Source organism: Amphibalanus amphitrite, unplaced genomic scaffold (genome assembly GCF_019059575.1).
Source record: "Amphibalanus amphitrite isolate SeventyFive unplaced genomic scaffold, NRLGWU_Aamphi_draft 001543F_arrow, whole genome shotgun sequence".
NCBI lineage: Eukaryota > Metazoa > Arthropoda > Thecostraca > Balanomorpha > Balanidae > Amphibalanus > Amphibalanus amphitrite.
Genome location: NW_024883036.1, coordinates 14,081 through 29,660, shown reverse-complemented (window position 1 = coordinate 29,660; position 15,580 = coordinate 14,081). Strand labels below are relative to the sequence as shown.

The following is a 15,580-nucleotide window of genomic DNA, read 5'->3' as shown; positions in this document are numbered from 1 at the left end:
GCTGGTGAGCGCTGAGCGGTCGAGCGCCGAGCAGTCGGGCCGTGCGGTCGGGTCGAGCCGAGAACGGCGGGCGCCCGGCCCACGCTGGTCCTGACAGGTGTACGATCGACAGGTGCTCTGAGGGACGGCGGAGCCACGGCGGACTGGCCGCCGATTGGGCTAGATCTTATGGGGTAGCATGTGGTCGACATCATTTCTGTTACCATGTGGCAATAATCTGGTTTCGCAAGATTTATGTTTAGTAACTTTTAAGCATTATTCAAACTTCTGAAGGCAAAATGATATCTTTATAAACAAATCAAACTTTATGGTCCTGCAAATACCTCGTTTAACTAAAATTTCGTCGCCTATGTGACAAAGTATCGGAGGAAACATTGCGCAGGGAAGTGTCTCTCCTTAGCTCGAGAGTTGGCGCGTCGAACACCAGCCCGGAGGAAGCAAAAACTATACCTATCACTTCTGACATCAGTAAATGACGTGCCTCCAGTCCAATCAGTCTTGCAGACTGAGGCTCAAGTGTCAGTCTCATGTATTTGAAAATAGTGACCGTGTGACGCGCTGCTAGCTATTGGCGGGCAACGGGCATGTTATATAACAAAATCAGCCATGGCGCAAATGCCAGTCCGAGCAAAATTCGTAAAAGGTCGTCCATCTCACTCCAACACGCAAGCGGGACGGCCAGCGGGTATGTGCCCTGCATCCCACCCTGATGTCGGTAATCAGTCGGCGCATGGGGACCCGCTGTTGGTCAAACCGGCGTTAGTGGCACGATGCTGGGTCTCGGCTCGCTACGCCGCGCGGTCTCTCGTTGCGACAGACCTAGCGGGGCAGACACTGGCCTGGACATGACACTGTCATTACTGTTGGGCCCCCAGCGCCCAGCCTCAGGCCAAAGTGGCTTCAAATTGGAGTCTATGGCGACTGACCGTCAATTGCTGGGTGGACCCTAATGAGTGGGTCGGCCACCGCCAAAAACGTATCGTGAACTCACACACCGTGAGCGGCCAGGCTCCGTGCACGCGCTCGTGACGGCCGCGTCATCGGTGAGAGAGTGAGACGGCGCTTTTGGTGTGAAGGCTTATTCAGGTCGTGCGTATGTACATGCAGCCAGATCTTGATAAAACTAAAAAAGTTGATAATTGCAATCGAAGCATTGTCCTTGAACAACAAACATCGTAACGCAAATTAGCATGACTTCGAGATTTCTTTTTATCGTTGGTTTTCTTATACATGCTTTACATTTTCAACTTTTTAATATGTTTTTATTTAATCAAAGCTTCTTATATGTTTCGAGATCTGACAGTGCATTTAACCATTTTAAAATTCTAAAAAGGTACAGAATGGTGAACGCAAACGGAACAGTAAATTAAATATCTGTAAAAAAAAATCCGAAGAACATGAAAAGTTTTAGGCGCGCCATTTTTAGGAAAACCCACTCACATGCTCCTTACTGCGCTATAGATAACTGTGCTGAGCGTTATACATTTTTTTTTAGTTTATCACACAGACGACCTTTTATCACCACAGGCATCAGTGTTAGGCGCCATGGCCGATGACCTTCACACGCCGGGTGCACACCGCCCCCCACCTAGCCATGCACGGAAACTCCCTTATCGGACTCGCGTGAGCCGTTCTGAGACGCCGCGCGGGCCAAACGAGTTCTGCGGGCACGCTCCAGCCGCATTGCGCAAACACGAGCAGCCGTGACGTCACTGATCGCTGGAGTAAATTCCGTAAACAGGCAATTCCCAGCGCCAGGCCCGCGAGCTGCAACCGATCCGAATGATAGCGCACGGAGAACCCAGGAATCTGGAACTGATCAAATTGACCGTAATCTGCTGCGCTAGTTCCAGGTTGACCTTGCGCACTGTGTGCAGTACACGGTTGGTTGGTGTTCAAAGGATAGTCGGTCGCGGAGCTAGGCCGCTGCCGCTGCCGTTATCATGCTGTGTCGCTGGTCCAGACTTGAACTAACAGCACCGGAGTTGCTGATATATGCTTGACCACCAAGTTGCTGAGCTACCAGCCGAACAGACTGCTTCTCCACCACGGCGATAGACTCATCACTCATCAGCACCCTGAAATGGAGGTGCCAGCGCATGCAGTGTCCATGTGTGGGCCATAACTCGACACCAGCTTCTCTCACTATCCGCACCTCAGACCGTTTGCATTCACTGCACGCCTCTGCGTCGCATATACCCTCCTGCGCCGGCGGTCGCCGCACCGCCCATCGCTCGGGGTCCCGGTAGCGGAAGACGATGATGCCCTGGATGACCGCGATGGACTGCCGGCGGCTGTGGGCCAACCGCCGCTGATCACGCCAAAACTGAGGACACTGGATATGACCGGCAGACGCCAATCTGCAAACCTTGAGCGGTAATGGGAGCCGCTGCAGTTCGGGGAGTGCGGCACTGACCTTGGCTGAGGAGCATGAGAGATTCGAGGTACCGGGCTAGATTTGATTCGAAGTAGACAGACTAGAATTCAACCAGGTATGTCAAGCAATGAAACGTTCGTAATTTTATCATAGCATTAATGTGATTCATGGAGTTCTGACTTGTATGGCGCAGCAGCTGAGCCCATCCTGGTGGGGCGGTAATGGACGGTAATGTCCCGAAGTGAGTGTCCACTCGAAACGTTTATCACAGAGCTGAGGGGTATGCTTATTGCTTACTCCTATACCGCAGTTGGCCCTCCACAGGTTTTCTCGAGGCATGATCGTCAGCGGCCAGGACAAGGAAGTGTAGCTAGGGGTGCGAGTGGTCCGTTCCTCAGGATACCACGAGGACCGATGAACTCGGAGATAGAGCAAATAATTTGCTCTGCCAACGATAGTACTGGCTGCCTCAGCTTATACCTACACCAGCGGGCAGTTACACAAGTTCAATATACCAAACCCTTGGACCTCTCATTTCCATGAAACAATACCTCTAGGCGATATATTATGGCTGGCGTTAGTGGCTCACAATCTGCTCGGACTGAGCACAATGACTCTGTCTGCGGACGGATTATACCGTCCTGCAGAGTCGCCCATCGGTCACGGTCCGAGATGGTCCGACACCAGCGCCACCTGTTGTCCCAGAGACCAATTGCCGCCGGCCGGCCGCTGTCGCCGCGCGGTGACCGATTCTGACCGATGACCGCGGCGGTCAACGGGTGACCGCCGCCACCACCTGGGGCCCGCGGCGGTGACGGTCCAGGAGGCAGATCAGCCCTGACGGAGATGGGAGAGGCTGCTAGGGGTGTGTAAGACCACTAACGCCAGCGGCAGCTCGGGTCTCTGTCCCGTAACTCTGAGGTGGTGTTATTAGCGACACCTGTCTACCGGAGTCTTCAGTGTCCGCCGATTGCGCTGCTGCTGCAGGCCAGTTTTCATTAACGTGGCGACGGCTCTGTAGTCTGATGTTTCTAATTCAGCGTCCCGACCATTCTCCATGGGTTTGATATGGGCCAATTTTCGCCTGCAGCCAACACATGAATGGGTGGTCGGCCCGTGAATGGGCAGAGAACTTAGACGTCAATAGCGAACGATGTGATCACCGCTAGCTAGTCTTACATCATATTTATTAGCCCAGCTATGATATATCGTCGTCACGTCCTGATTTGTACATGTACACGCTTACACCATTCACATCTGATTCTATTGAATGCCATCGATTCAAAGGCATTGATTATTCAATGCCTATAGTCAGTCAATTCTCAAACCGGTTCTTCCTCGATTATTATTCTATTATGAGTTCTGGCTACACGCCTCGTTGCTTTTTGATGTAGAGCAGGAATGACAGTAAACGCAATAAAGAATACTCCGAAGTCCGAATGTGTCGCGAATCTGAGCAATCTGCATAATAAAATAAAGTGTCAGGCAATCTCCGAGCATATCATAGATACCAAGAAATATGCACCGTAAATGTTTCGGAACTAGTGTTGTTTGATAGCAATGACCTAACCATGGGATCATATCTATGTCATATCCGGCGTGTGTGGTTATCCATGTGCGTGGATCAGTCCCAGCAATTCTATCCGCAACTCTGCAGCATTTAGTGACCAGTGCATTGTCCGACGACTTCAAATCAAATGCTGGAAATGCAACTGCCAAAAGGATGCATAAAGGTGAATAAATAATACGGCAACAATATAATTCATGTCACATAAAACGACACAGCAGGCTGTACGAATATTTGCGATCCCCAAATGAACTGTTCCAGACCATACTTTCTAACGGAGCAGAACGGCATTCTAGCGCGGCTTAATCGCACCGAAGGGCCGCCCAGCAGTCGCATTGTTAAAATGACGCATGCCCTGCCTCTCACGAGCTCTATATGAGCAATTCGGGGATATTCCATTAGGCGTCCAGCAGCCGCCAGGGCTGGCGGACAGCTGCCCCGACTGAACACAGGCTGCCAATGAGGCAGGGCGACTATGGGGTGCTGCGCTGCCCGACTGACCTCTCTGGACCCGCGTGCAGTATGCCGGCGGGGGCTGGATTCAGATGTGATGTGTCGCGACTCCCATCGGTATTCAGCGGGGGAGACGGGCTGAAAGCCTGAGTCCCGTTCCGGCTTTTCGCCTGTGGCTGAAGAGATCACGGCGTCCCGAGCTGATACGCCACAAGATGCGTTTTTAGGTGTTTGTTTCGTTGACAGGCTACAAATCTGCGCCAACAGGCATATGGGGAAGAATCTGAGAGTGAGACGTTACAAGGAGGCAGTACTGACGCGTGGCAAATTTGATATTCGTTTTACTTTTCGTTTTTATCATTTTATAATCATTTTTCTCTAACTGCCCTCTCTCCCTTTCTCTCTCCTCTCCTCCCCCTCTCTCTCTCTCTCTGTCCCTCCCTTTCTTTCTCAATCACTCACTCTCATCCATTTCATGAATTGTATTATATTCTCTTTATTAGTATGTGCACCAGCATCTTTCGACCGTAATGAGGAATATCAATTATCAAGCTAAAAATCTGAGCATCAAAATGAATTCAACTACACATTCAACTACAATGATATTTTAGGTGTTCCTGTATTCGCTCCCCAAATCACAGCCCTCGCCGCTTTCGCCTCAGTGGCTGGGGTATCGGCATCTGTACACAAATCTCGGGAGCCGCTATAGGCGGTCTCGCGGCAGTTCTGAAGAGCTACAGAGTGACAGCGCCGATCCATCGCCGCCGCCAGGGTCGGCCGCCGGCGCCACTTCGCGCCGAATTCGTCGCCGATCGAGAACGATTTCCGGCCGACGTCGGCCCGCCGGCGGCTCGTGCTGTCAGTCAGAGGGTCCGAAGTGTGTGTGGGGGGGGGGGGTCCGAGGGGCTCGAGCTTTGAGGGGTAGCATGGTCGTGCGCTACGCTAGGGGAATGCCACTGTCTTGGCTGAGCTATTGAAGCCTGATTAACCCTCGCCCCGTTGGGGGGGGGGGCATTTTGGCCCCCCCCCCCTGTGGTTTTTCCTGAATAGCAAGAAAACGGCGGCGCGCAGCGCCGCCAAATTTTCAGTACCTTCCCGGGCATCAATTTGACACCTTCACACCAAATTTCAAGTCTTAGGTCACCTTAGGTCAGGAGTTATTGAGGTCAAACTGAGGTCATGTTCGAGCAAAAATGAGCAAAAAACATGCAATCTTGAAACGCTCACCAAATCTACAGTTATCAAGCAATTTCAAAGTTCTTTATATGGTCTAGTAGACAAAAAGCGGCGCTACAAAACTGCTATCTCGGATTTTCAAAATTTTTGGTTTTTGACCAAAAAAAATTCAAAAAATTGATTTTTTTAGAAAAACTTTGAAAAAATCCAAAAATTTTCTGAATTTCGAAAAAACCGGAATATATGTGATAGTCCCAGCGCTCTTCTATATACATACCAAATTTCAGATCGATATCTCGTTTTTTGGCCAAGTTATAGCGAAAAAACTGTTCAAAAATGATGACGTCAAATTTTTGAACTTAATTTTTAGCAATTCTAGACCACGTACGGCAAAACAAAGACCACCATTGAACTCCCCGTGACGAGCTGCATCGATTCGATACCCATTTTATGCAAAAATATTAACTTTGAAATTTGACCTAATTTGACCTGACCTTGACCTGACCTTGACTTGACCTTGACCAAAACGTGATCTAAGCTGGCCCCAAAGGCTGCCTGACCCATATAATCGCATTTGTCATGTAAAATGGACCATAAAGCATGTATCACACGACACTTTCATATTGTGACCCCCCCGTGACCTGACCTCTGTGACCTGACCTGGTATCAGTGACCTCAAATAGCAAAATATGTGTTTGAAGAACATTTCCCCATCGATGATTTTCAATGAAATGCATTTTACTCGATTTTACAACGCATTTCTTGAAGTGCCTGTAAACGGTGAAAATTGGACCTTTGACCTGACCTGTGACGTCATCGGTTTGACCTAGGTCAATAAAATTGGGTCACAAGGTAGTTCCCCGTTGGGGCTATCCAACGCCGTTTACCGCTTGTCGCTATGTTGCGTGGTTCTCGAGATCTTAGGGGGGGCCAAAATGGCCCCCCCCCAACCGGGCGCGTTGCTCGGCAGAGCCCAACGGGGCGCGGGTTAAACCGCATATCAGAACGACCAAATAGGTAGGTATACATTTTGTCAGAAATGTCCAGACTCAAAGGGTTTACATTCTTAAAATTTCTTAGCTCTGTTTCATCAGAAGTAACGCTTCAGGAAGAGATCACAGCATCATTTCTTTAGATTCGAGACGTGATTATCACGTTTTTTCGTTTTTCCTGGGGCGTGGCTGCTGGTCGAGCATCTCTGCCGGATTGACGGAGTGGCGCTTCTGAGACAAGGGTGCTCCACGACGAGAGCGTGCCTCACCATACCGCCAAACCGATACGGAATATAATGAAGAGGAAGGTAGCCCTCGGCGCTGTTCTTAGCGGAACGAAATGCAGGGATAAAACATTCGCGCTCAGGTGCATACTAGAATAGAGACAGAGTGGTGATGAACTTCGCTATGGGATGCTGTTACTGCGCCAATTCAATTGACTACTGTTCGTTGTCAGAGCGCCATTCTGCAAAGCTTTTACCTTTGACAAGTGCGGTGCTGGAGCTAAGAATGCGAACAGTAGAATCCTGTCGGTGGTTCTGTTTTCGGAGACGACAGATTGGCAGTGCGCTCCCTTGAAAGCATTAGGGAAGAGTGCAACGGGTGGGAAGACAGAGTGAGACAAAGAGAGCTGAGGCAGTCGACGACCTCTAGGACGGGTGCATGTTGAAATGGCGACCAGAATAGTGCACAGAATGGGTAGAAACCGAGAAAGCCACTAGAGTGAAACGTTGTAAAACAAAAGAACTGTGTGATGTGAGCACAAAGTGACCGGAAAAAAGGAGTGACTGCAGAAAAATGAAGAATATGACAGTAGGGAACACTCATAAGAAAGCGACTTGGGAGGAACACGGAAAAGAAACAAAGAGCGACTGGAGAGTCTGGATGGAAGTGACATATTTCTACTGTTGGGATTGTTTCATTTTTTCTGGCTCACACAAAATTATTCAGCCACCGTTAACATTATGAAAGCTAGAGCGGCTGCATATTTTATAAATGTTGTTTGTTGATGCTAATCCGACATCTCGATTTTATATCGAAGTCACGAATTTGTTTCAGGGGCGCAAACAAACTTTCCTCCACACTGTAAAAATTAAGCAGTTATACCTGCTCTTCTCGCGCCAAATTTCAGCAGTTTGTAGCTGCTATTTTCGGCTGCTAACAGCGCTGTAAATCAGTTCCTGCTAAAATTTTATAGTCTTAAGCTGCTAAATTAACCTGCTAATCGCGGTGCTAATTCACGTGTTGCATTTACGCACCCTATATATAGGGATGTGTGTTGCATTTACGCACCCTATATATAGGGATGCGTGTTGCATTTACGCACCCTATATATAGGGTGCATAAATGCAACACGTTAATTAACACCACGATTATCAGGTAATTTAGCAGCTTAAGGCTACTAAAATTTTAGCAGGAACCGATTTACAGGGCTGTTAGCAGCCGAAAACAGCAGCTATGAACTGCTGAAATTTGGCGCGAGAATAGCAGGCAAACTGCTTAACTTTTTTACAGTGCAGCACGACCTCTGCTGTCGATTCTTTCGCATTCAAACGTGCTTTTTCGATCATTTGTTTATTACCCACGATAGAAACCCCCTGGAATAATTGGATAACTGATGTGCTACACACATACAAATTTATCTGTACATCGTCTTGAATTATGTTTCAATGCTTGCTCACAAATAGAAAATAAGTTGAGAGTGTTATTCGTTTATGCTTGCTCTCGACAGCTGAAGCCAGACGGTGCATTAGTGACTGATTGATGCATTTGAAGGTTCGGTTTTTATTCAACTTCTGTAAAGTTTGTTTGAAAGAAACAAGTTTGGGAAAGGTATTGATTTGGGATAATCTAGCTAAAAATAAACACAGACGAAGAAACACCAGAATATAAACAAAGAAACACGGCCATAAGTGCACCCCAAAACAGAAAGCATGGGCAAACAAATTACTGCGCACAAACCACTGCCCCGATGCGTTTTGAGTGATTAATGAGGGAGATGACTGCATGTCACTGAAAGTACTTAGCAGCCGATGCATTCGCAAATGAGAATGATGGCACTGACAAACTGATGATATTACAAAGTTATCTCTACCAATCTACAGGTGCAGGGAACTTGGGATCACACGACTTCTCAGACCACACACGACTTATGTACTATGCATACAGGTTTGCCTCACAGCACCTACCCCCCGTCGGTCACAACTTTGGGTCACTCCTTTCCCGCCTGTCTCGACGTCCCTCGTTGCCAGGTCATCCGCCGACCCGGGTGTGACTCATCCATCGCCCTCCCCCCCCCCCCCACAGGTGGTCCGAGACCACACTTGGTATGGGACCGGCCGCGGTCCGGCCACAGGACCGTATTGGATTAGACACCGCCGGCCGGGTGGCCACCCGCTGGGACGGCCCTGGCGCCGGCACGGCGTTGATATTCAGGTGGCCGACGCCACCGTAATGGGTCTCGCTGAAGATGGTCTGCTGGTCGGATACATTCGTCATCTCGGCTCCGAGAGCTGGTCTCATCTGAGGTAACAGCGCTCCGGTCAGGTCAAACGCCACTGGGCCGCGTGTCGGCCACCGTTTTCGCTGGAAAGGGATGTGTATTCAAGACAGGCCATTCGGACTCTCGTTTAGTTGGAAGTGAGTGGCAGCCATTATAACTTAGAGTTCTAACGTGCTAATGTCGGCAGATGGTCATTGATCGCGTAAGTATATTGTTCCAAGGTCGCGGGATAGCTCAGAGAAGAGCCACGGGTTCATCGTATCCCAGGGCTCGTACGCCACTATAATATTGGTTTGATGTTGGATCTGATGTTTTCATCTGGAGCCTTGAAGAAGCATTTTATACTCTCGCGCTCCCGCAATATTGACCCTTAATTAAATTCCACTCTGGTGTGGGTAGCTGACTAATTAGTGTTTCCTTCACGATTATGATACCTACAAAGAGGACGAAAACGACCTGAGAGCCTACATTTGTTTTGCTGGATGCCCTCCTTCGATGGTCTAAGACATGCAGGACCTTGGGATAATAAATAAGATGCATTGGAAGGATAAGATGGACGTGAAGCAGAACACAGCCAAAAGCTGTTCAAACTGCCGTATGTCACATCCATCTCAAGGAAAGCCTCACTGCCCAAGCGACCGTCCATCAAGTCGAGATATCGTTTATTCCTCGGAAGAGTCAACTTCTTCAATAAAGTTCATCTACCTAAAAAAAACCTGTTGCCAACCACCGTTCAGTCTGGAGCATAGGACCTGAGCAAATGATCGAGGATTGATATGATTGTGAAATTAAGAGAGGACAAATGATTATCGTAAAGTGTGTGTGATTCCACTTGTAAACGGATCGCGCCATAAATAACCAACGTATAAAAATACGCAATTGATCTATCTTTATTAGGTCTGCGCCATCCCACCAACAGGTCATCCAATTGAAATGGACCGCTGTGTCTCGAGAGGCCCCGCGGCCATCCGAGACGCGACCTCTCGCCTTGGGGCGGCCACGCACCGCTATCACAGCCGACAAATGAATCGCGACCCGGCTCGATTTGTTCCAGTCACCGAGCGGCCGACCGGCCGTACCGGCGCGGCCGCCGCCTGACCGGCCTTTGTCCCTGCCCGCGGGCAGTGCGGCCCCCGGCGCCGGCCGCCGCGCGGGTCAGCCGAAATTGATCCCGTGCACAGATAGGGCTCTGTCCACGGCGGCCGTCCCGGGCCGAATCACAAAGGAGGCACGGCCGCTGTAACTCTCGCCGAACGCATTCTGGGGAGCGCAATAAGCGATTCAGCGATTAAAGTGGTCGCCATTCGTCGGCTCGGCCAGAATGGAGCTCGATTGGTCTGCGGGCCGTGGATAGCCGGCGTCCGGCCCGGCCTGACAATGGTCTAGGTAGCGGACAATTGGCCCGCTCAACGCCCGAGGACGTATTCACGGCCCGGAAACGCTCCAGTGACCGAACATTTTCTGCGGCATAATTGAACTGGACACAATGGATTTACCTTCATAAACATATCGTTTAGATAAGCGAACAGAATGAAGTGTGTCATTGGTACAGAACAGTTAAAATTACACTTTACGTTTTTCTAGAGGACCTTGAATACCTACTGACTGCTTGAAAATAAAATCAATCATTTGAATTTATTTCATAACAACGCGCAGGAAGTGCCATTATGTAAACGGCCTGTCATTGTATAAGTCTGCCACACAGTATCTCACCAGCAAGACACGCTGCAGTGAGAATATGCAGGTGTGAAGGCATAGTTATCTGCACAGATTGGAGTCACTTCCTGGCAAGGCACAGAGCATGCTGCACACATACACATACACACATGTGTGGTGGCCCGAATACTTGGCGCTGTTTTTCAAAATTATTTGCTTTTAAATTTTGCTCAAGTAACAGTTGGTATCTAACTTGTATTTGGTTTTACTTTTTTTAGGGAGGCAGGGTTTAGTTAAAGCAAATCAATAGTAAGGCGCATGTCTCGAACCATTATGCTACAACCAGGGGCGCGGAGCCGGAGCCGGAGCTAGAGCCGGAGCCGCCGGAGCCGGCACATTTTGCCCGGAACCGGAGCCGGAGCCGGAGCCGATTTTTTCTCCGAAGCCAGAGCCGGAGCCGGAGCTGTCTGAAATTTTCACGGCTCCGCATCCCTGCGCATAGGGGATGTACTGAGTCGGAGCCGGAGCCGGAGCCGCCATGATATTTCCCCCGGAGCCGGAGCCGGAGCTGGAACCGATTTTTTTCTCCGGAGCCGGAGCCGAAGCTGGAACCGATTTTTTTCTCCGGAGCCGGAGCCGGAGCCGTAGCCGATTTTTTCTCCGAAGCCAGAGCCGGAGCCGGAGCTGTCTGAAATTTCCACGGCTCCGCATCCCTGCGCATAGGGGATGTACTGAGTCGGAGCCGGAGCCGGAGCCGCCATGACATTTCCCCCGGAGCCGGAGCCGAAGCTGGAACCGATTTTTTTCTCCGGAGCCGGAGTCGGAGCCGGATGAAATTTTCACGGCTCCGCATCCCTAGCTACAACCATTTTTTGACAATCCCTTAGAAGTCACTTTGGCGAAGAGAATATGCGACTTGACTGCCAGTGAACGTTCTATAAGTATTCGGTACGTGTTTTGTTTCGTAGATGCATTTCCGCCTTGTATTTTTTTTTCTTCAATATCTGTCGTCTTTGGCTGGTCGTCGAACTATCAGTGGATACAACGATGCATTTGTGAATATCCCTGAAAAGTTACAAGCCCACAAAAAGTAAAACAAGCAAGAGACGGAAGCTCACGCGGCCTACCATACATTGCCAAGTGCCTATTTCAAATTCACGCACTGAAAGTGCTTTGAATGTGCCAGTAATCCGCTCAAATTAGAACTAAGAAGTTTGGCGTATGTTCGGTCGCATATTTTGACTTATCAAGCTTCTACACACTTTTTACAACGTTGTCTAGTATGCGAGATAATTGTTTTTACGTTATTAAGCCTTTTTTAAGTCCGTAATACGTTTTGCTGTCGTACTGCTATTGTTTTTTTTTTTGCAGTGACGGCATCTCATTTCATGTTTCGATAATAGTCATTTCAATATCTTTATCTTTTAATCTCTTGAAGAATTCACATTTGTAACTACGGATATTTCGAACAACGCGAACCAGAAGTAAACCGGGCCTCGTCATGATAATTTCAATAACACCTAACCAAAACCTCCAATCAGTGACGTAACGACATCAGTCGTCGCCGAAATGCTGTATCATCTGTAACCTAGGTGACAATTTTTCCCAAAACGCCATCTCCACTTCCGTTTTTGTTCCTATACCTTCCGTCAGTCCACTCTGAGCTGTCGGGTCTGTGCGCACGTGTCAAACAGCAGCTGTGCACGTCTCACGGGCACCTGGCTATAACAGCGGCGGCCGCCGCCACTCAGCGAGTCAGAGCCAGAGTCGGAGTTCACGGAGTCGGAGTCACGGACTCTCACCGCTGACCAGTCACAGTCTGTCGACATGCGTACTCTGGCAGTGCTTGCGGTCCTGGTCAGCCTGGCGGCGGCCAACACCATTCAGGACTGTGGTAAGTGAAGTCGAGATTTAGGGGGGGGGCTGAACACTTGGTTGAGTTTGATCAATGGAATGTAGTGACTAATTAGCCAGATTTGTGACTGGTAAATTCTGCACATTGAGGCATACGTTTTCGAGAAGAGGCAAACGCTTTAGGTGCTCTTAGACGGAGTTTAGCTAAAGCAGACCATTATGCGATATTCGATATTTCGATGAAGTCTATCGCCAGCGCTAAACCGTCATGGGCTGTTGAATTTAATGAAGTGGCAGCCGTCAGATATTAATTGTACTCGTATGTCCTGTCATCACTGATGACGGTTGAAACACACACATAACTCGTATCAGCTGCAGGACAACACTCAGCCTTACAGGCAACTTTCAGGTATTCCAATGAGCCAAAGGTATACCTTCTTTCAGATTCACCCCTCCCCCGCTTAGACCCGCGACCGAGCTAGCTTCGGTAATATTCGGAGCAGTTTCCCTTTCATGGCCGGGCTCCATTGTATCACAGAATTTACGACATGGGCGATTTCAGGCATTTTCTGAGGACAGATAAAGGTCCGATCAATCAATGTGATTAGCCAATGTAGGCTGTTTCTTTGTCATTTTCAATAATGCTGCCAAATCAGCCTTACACTGCAGGCAAACTCTTGAAAGATAAGCCACTTTTGTATGTCATTGTCCCATTGTTTGACCTAAGATACAGTCTATACCGAATAGTGATGTCAATTACAGAAAATCGGAATACCGATACCAAACCAAATACCAACCACAGCCGTGGGGAAATACCAAAACCGAGCCAACTTGGAAGCATGAGGCAAATACCAACTTTTTACCAATTTCTTACCTTCTTATACACTAGTGAGGGTTCATAATACCAACAAAATACCAACCACATTAGGATTGAAATACCAAATACCAAGTTGGTATTGGTTTGGTATAGGTATACCAAAAAGTTGGTATCCGATTGACATCTCTACTAGCGAGTGATCTTTGTCATCTGGCTCTCCGCCTAGCCTCACGACATGGCGAGTCAAGCATATTGACTTGTGACCTGACCTTTGACCTGGCATGTGATCTGATGTGTGATGTGACCATTGACCTGACCTGTGACGTGACTTGTGACCTGACCTGTGACCTCTGGCCGGCAGGACTGACCCCGAACGCAGTGTTCCACGATGCCAGCGTCACGCCCGACCCGGTCATCGTGCCGGGCCCGATGACGCTCAAGTTCCAGGGTGACCTGACCGCCGACTGGCCGGCCGATATGATGATTATGGTGGAGGTTATCAAGGAGGACCCATTCGACATCGAGGTGCCTTGCTTGAACGGCCTCGGCAGCTGGTGAGCCGCTTACAGTGAAATCGGAGCAGATATAGCGTCCACTAGCGAAGAAATTCAACCACCTATTTATATTTTCTTCTATAGCAAGGGTGGTGGTTATTTATTAATTTAATTTTTGTTAATTTTGCTGTCTTATTTCATCACTGTTGGTATTTCCTACATGGATATTAGTTTTATTTCTCTGGATAAGTAATAAAAAGACTCAATGTTTAACGTCTTGACCATTGACTGTCGTATCAAAAGCTATGAAGAGCATGCGTCAGCCACCGCGCCGGTGGGTCCCATGTGACCATGTCCCTGGCTGGTCGCTCTCCGCTGACCTGACAATCGTCCACCCTCCCCACTTCTCTGCAGTGAGGTCGACATGTGCGCCTACATCACCCAGTACCCGGAGGCGTTCTGCCCTCTGTTCCCGCCGGAGGTGCCGTGCTCGTGCAGCCTGCTGGCCGGACACTACCAGTCGGATGGCTTCACGCTGACCCTCCCCGACCTCGGAGAGGGCATCGACTCCGTCATCGCCGTAAGGAAAACAAAATTATCCGGGGCACGCACATTGGGATCTCAAAAATGACGGGGTTACTTAGAGAGCCGATTTTCAAGCTTCAGTTTTCAAGCGTAAATTCAGTTCCCAGCTAGGTGAATACACCAAAATTGAAGAAATCGGCATAAGAAGCTTTTTGGCATCGAAGGTACCTAAACTGAGAAATCTGGTTCGATCCGTAGTACCTACTAATATCTTTTCTGCTTAGCACACTACGCATTGCAAACCCCAGAGATCGTCATAATGATTATCATGACGTAATATTTATTACACATAATTTACATTATGTCATACCTATAAGCAACATTTTTATTTCCAGGGCGGTTACCATGGCAACGTGACACTGTACTCCAAGTCTGCGCCGGAGACTCTGCTCGGCTGCGTCCGGTTTGACTTCCAGCTGGAGTACGTTCCGCCCAGCTAATCTGAACACGATGGCGAGGGAGGAGAGGGAAACGAAATGCCTGTCATGACAAAACTATTTGTAAACCAGATATAAGGCAGATAAATATAAATATCATCAGTCGTTTGTGATATTGATGTGATGCGAATTGCGTTCATGCAATTCGATGATGTGTGAGAACATGAGTGATGCGAGCCACGCTAAGATCATCGCCCAACAGGCCGACACATATACATATTCGTCGTAAGCTCACCTCTACTATAACGTTGGTGTTAAAGGCACTCAGTGCGCGTCTGCAGTAATATTCCAGGGCCAGGCTAGCCGTGGAAAGCCAAGAGTATTTGCGTCGCGATTTTGCGTTGGTTTGACCAGTCTCGCAATAAATGTGTTTCAAATGCCTTATTGCATGTCTGTCCGTCAGTGTGGCTGTTAACTACTAATCGTTATCTTTGACCTTTCAGTTTGCTTAATTAAGCGCACATCCGCCACAGGGATGTATCATCAATCACTGATGTTCAATGCCAGTCACATTTGTGGCCGACCTGTCCACTCACGGACACGGACGGACGTCACCAGTCCAACAAATCCATCCTGGGCAGAGCCATTACCGACCGACCGGCGGCAGCGGCTGTCGGATTTGCGGCGCGGCTCGGATTTGTCGCGGGTGCGCCACGACCGTCGCCGAGT

The 15,580-nt window shown here is 49.0% G+C and overlaps 1 protein-coding gene across 1 annotated transcript; it reads left to right on the top strand.

The window, feature by feature from the left end:
• Positions 1-11,996: 11,996 nt before the first annotated feature.
• On the top strand, positions 11,997-15,295 carry LOC122373730 (ganglioside GM2 activator-like). The gene is made up of 4 exons (XM_043352078.1): positions 11,997-12,618; positions 13,757-13,949; positions 14,304-14,469; positions 14,810-15,295. Exons 1-4 carry the CDS (start codon positions 12,552-12,554, stop codon positions 14,912-14,914), a joined length of 531 nt encoding a protein of 176 aa, XP_043208013.1. The 5' UTR covers positions 11,997-12,551; the 3' UTR covers positions 14,915-15,295.
• The last annotated feature ends 285 nt before the right edge of the window (positions 15,296-15,580 follow it).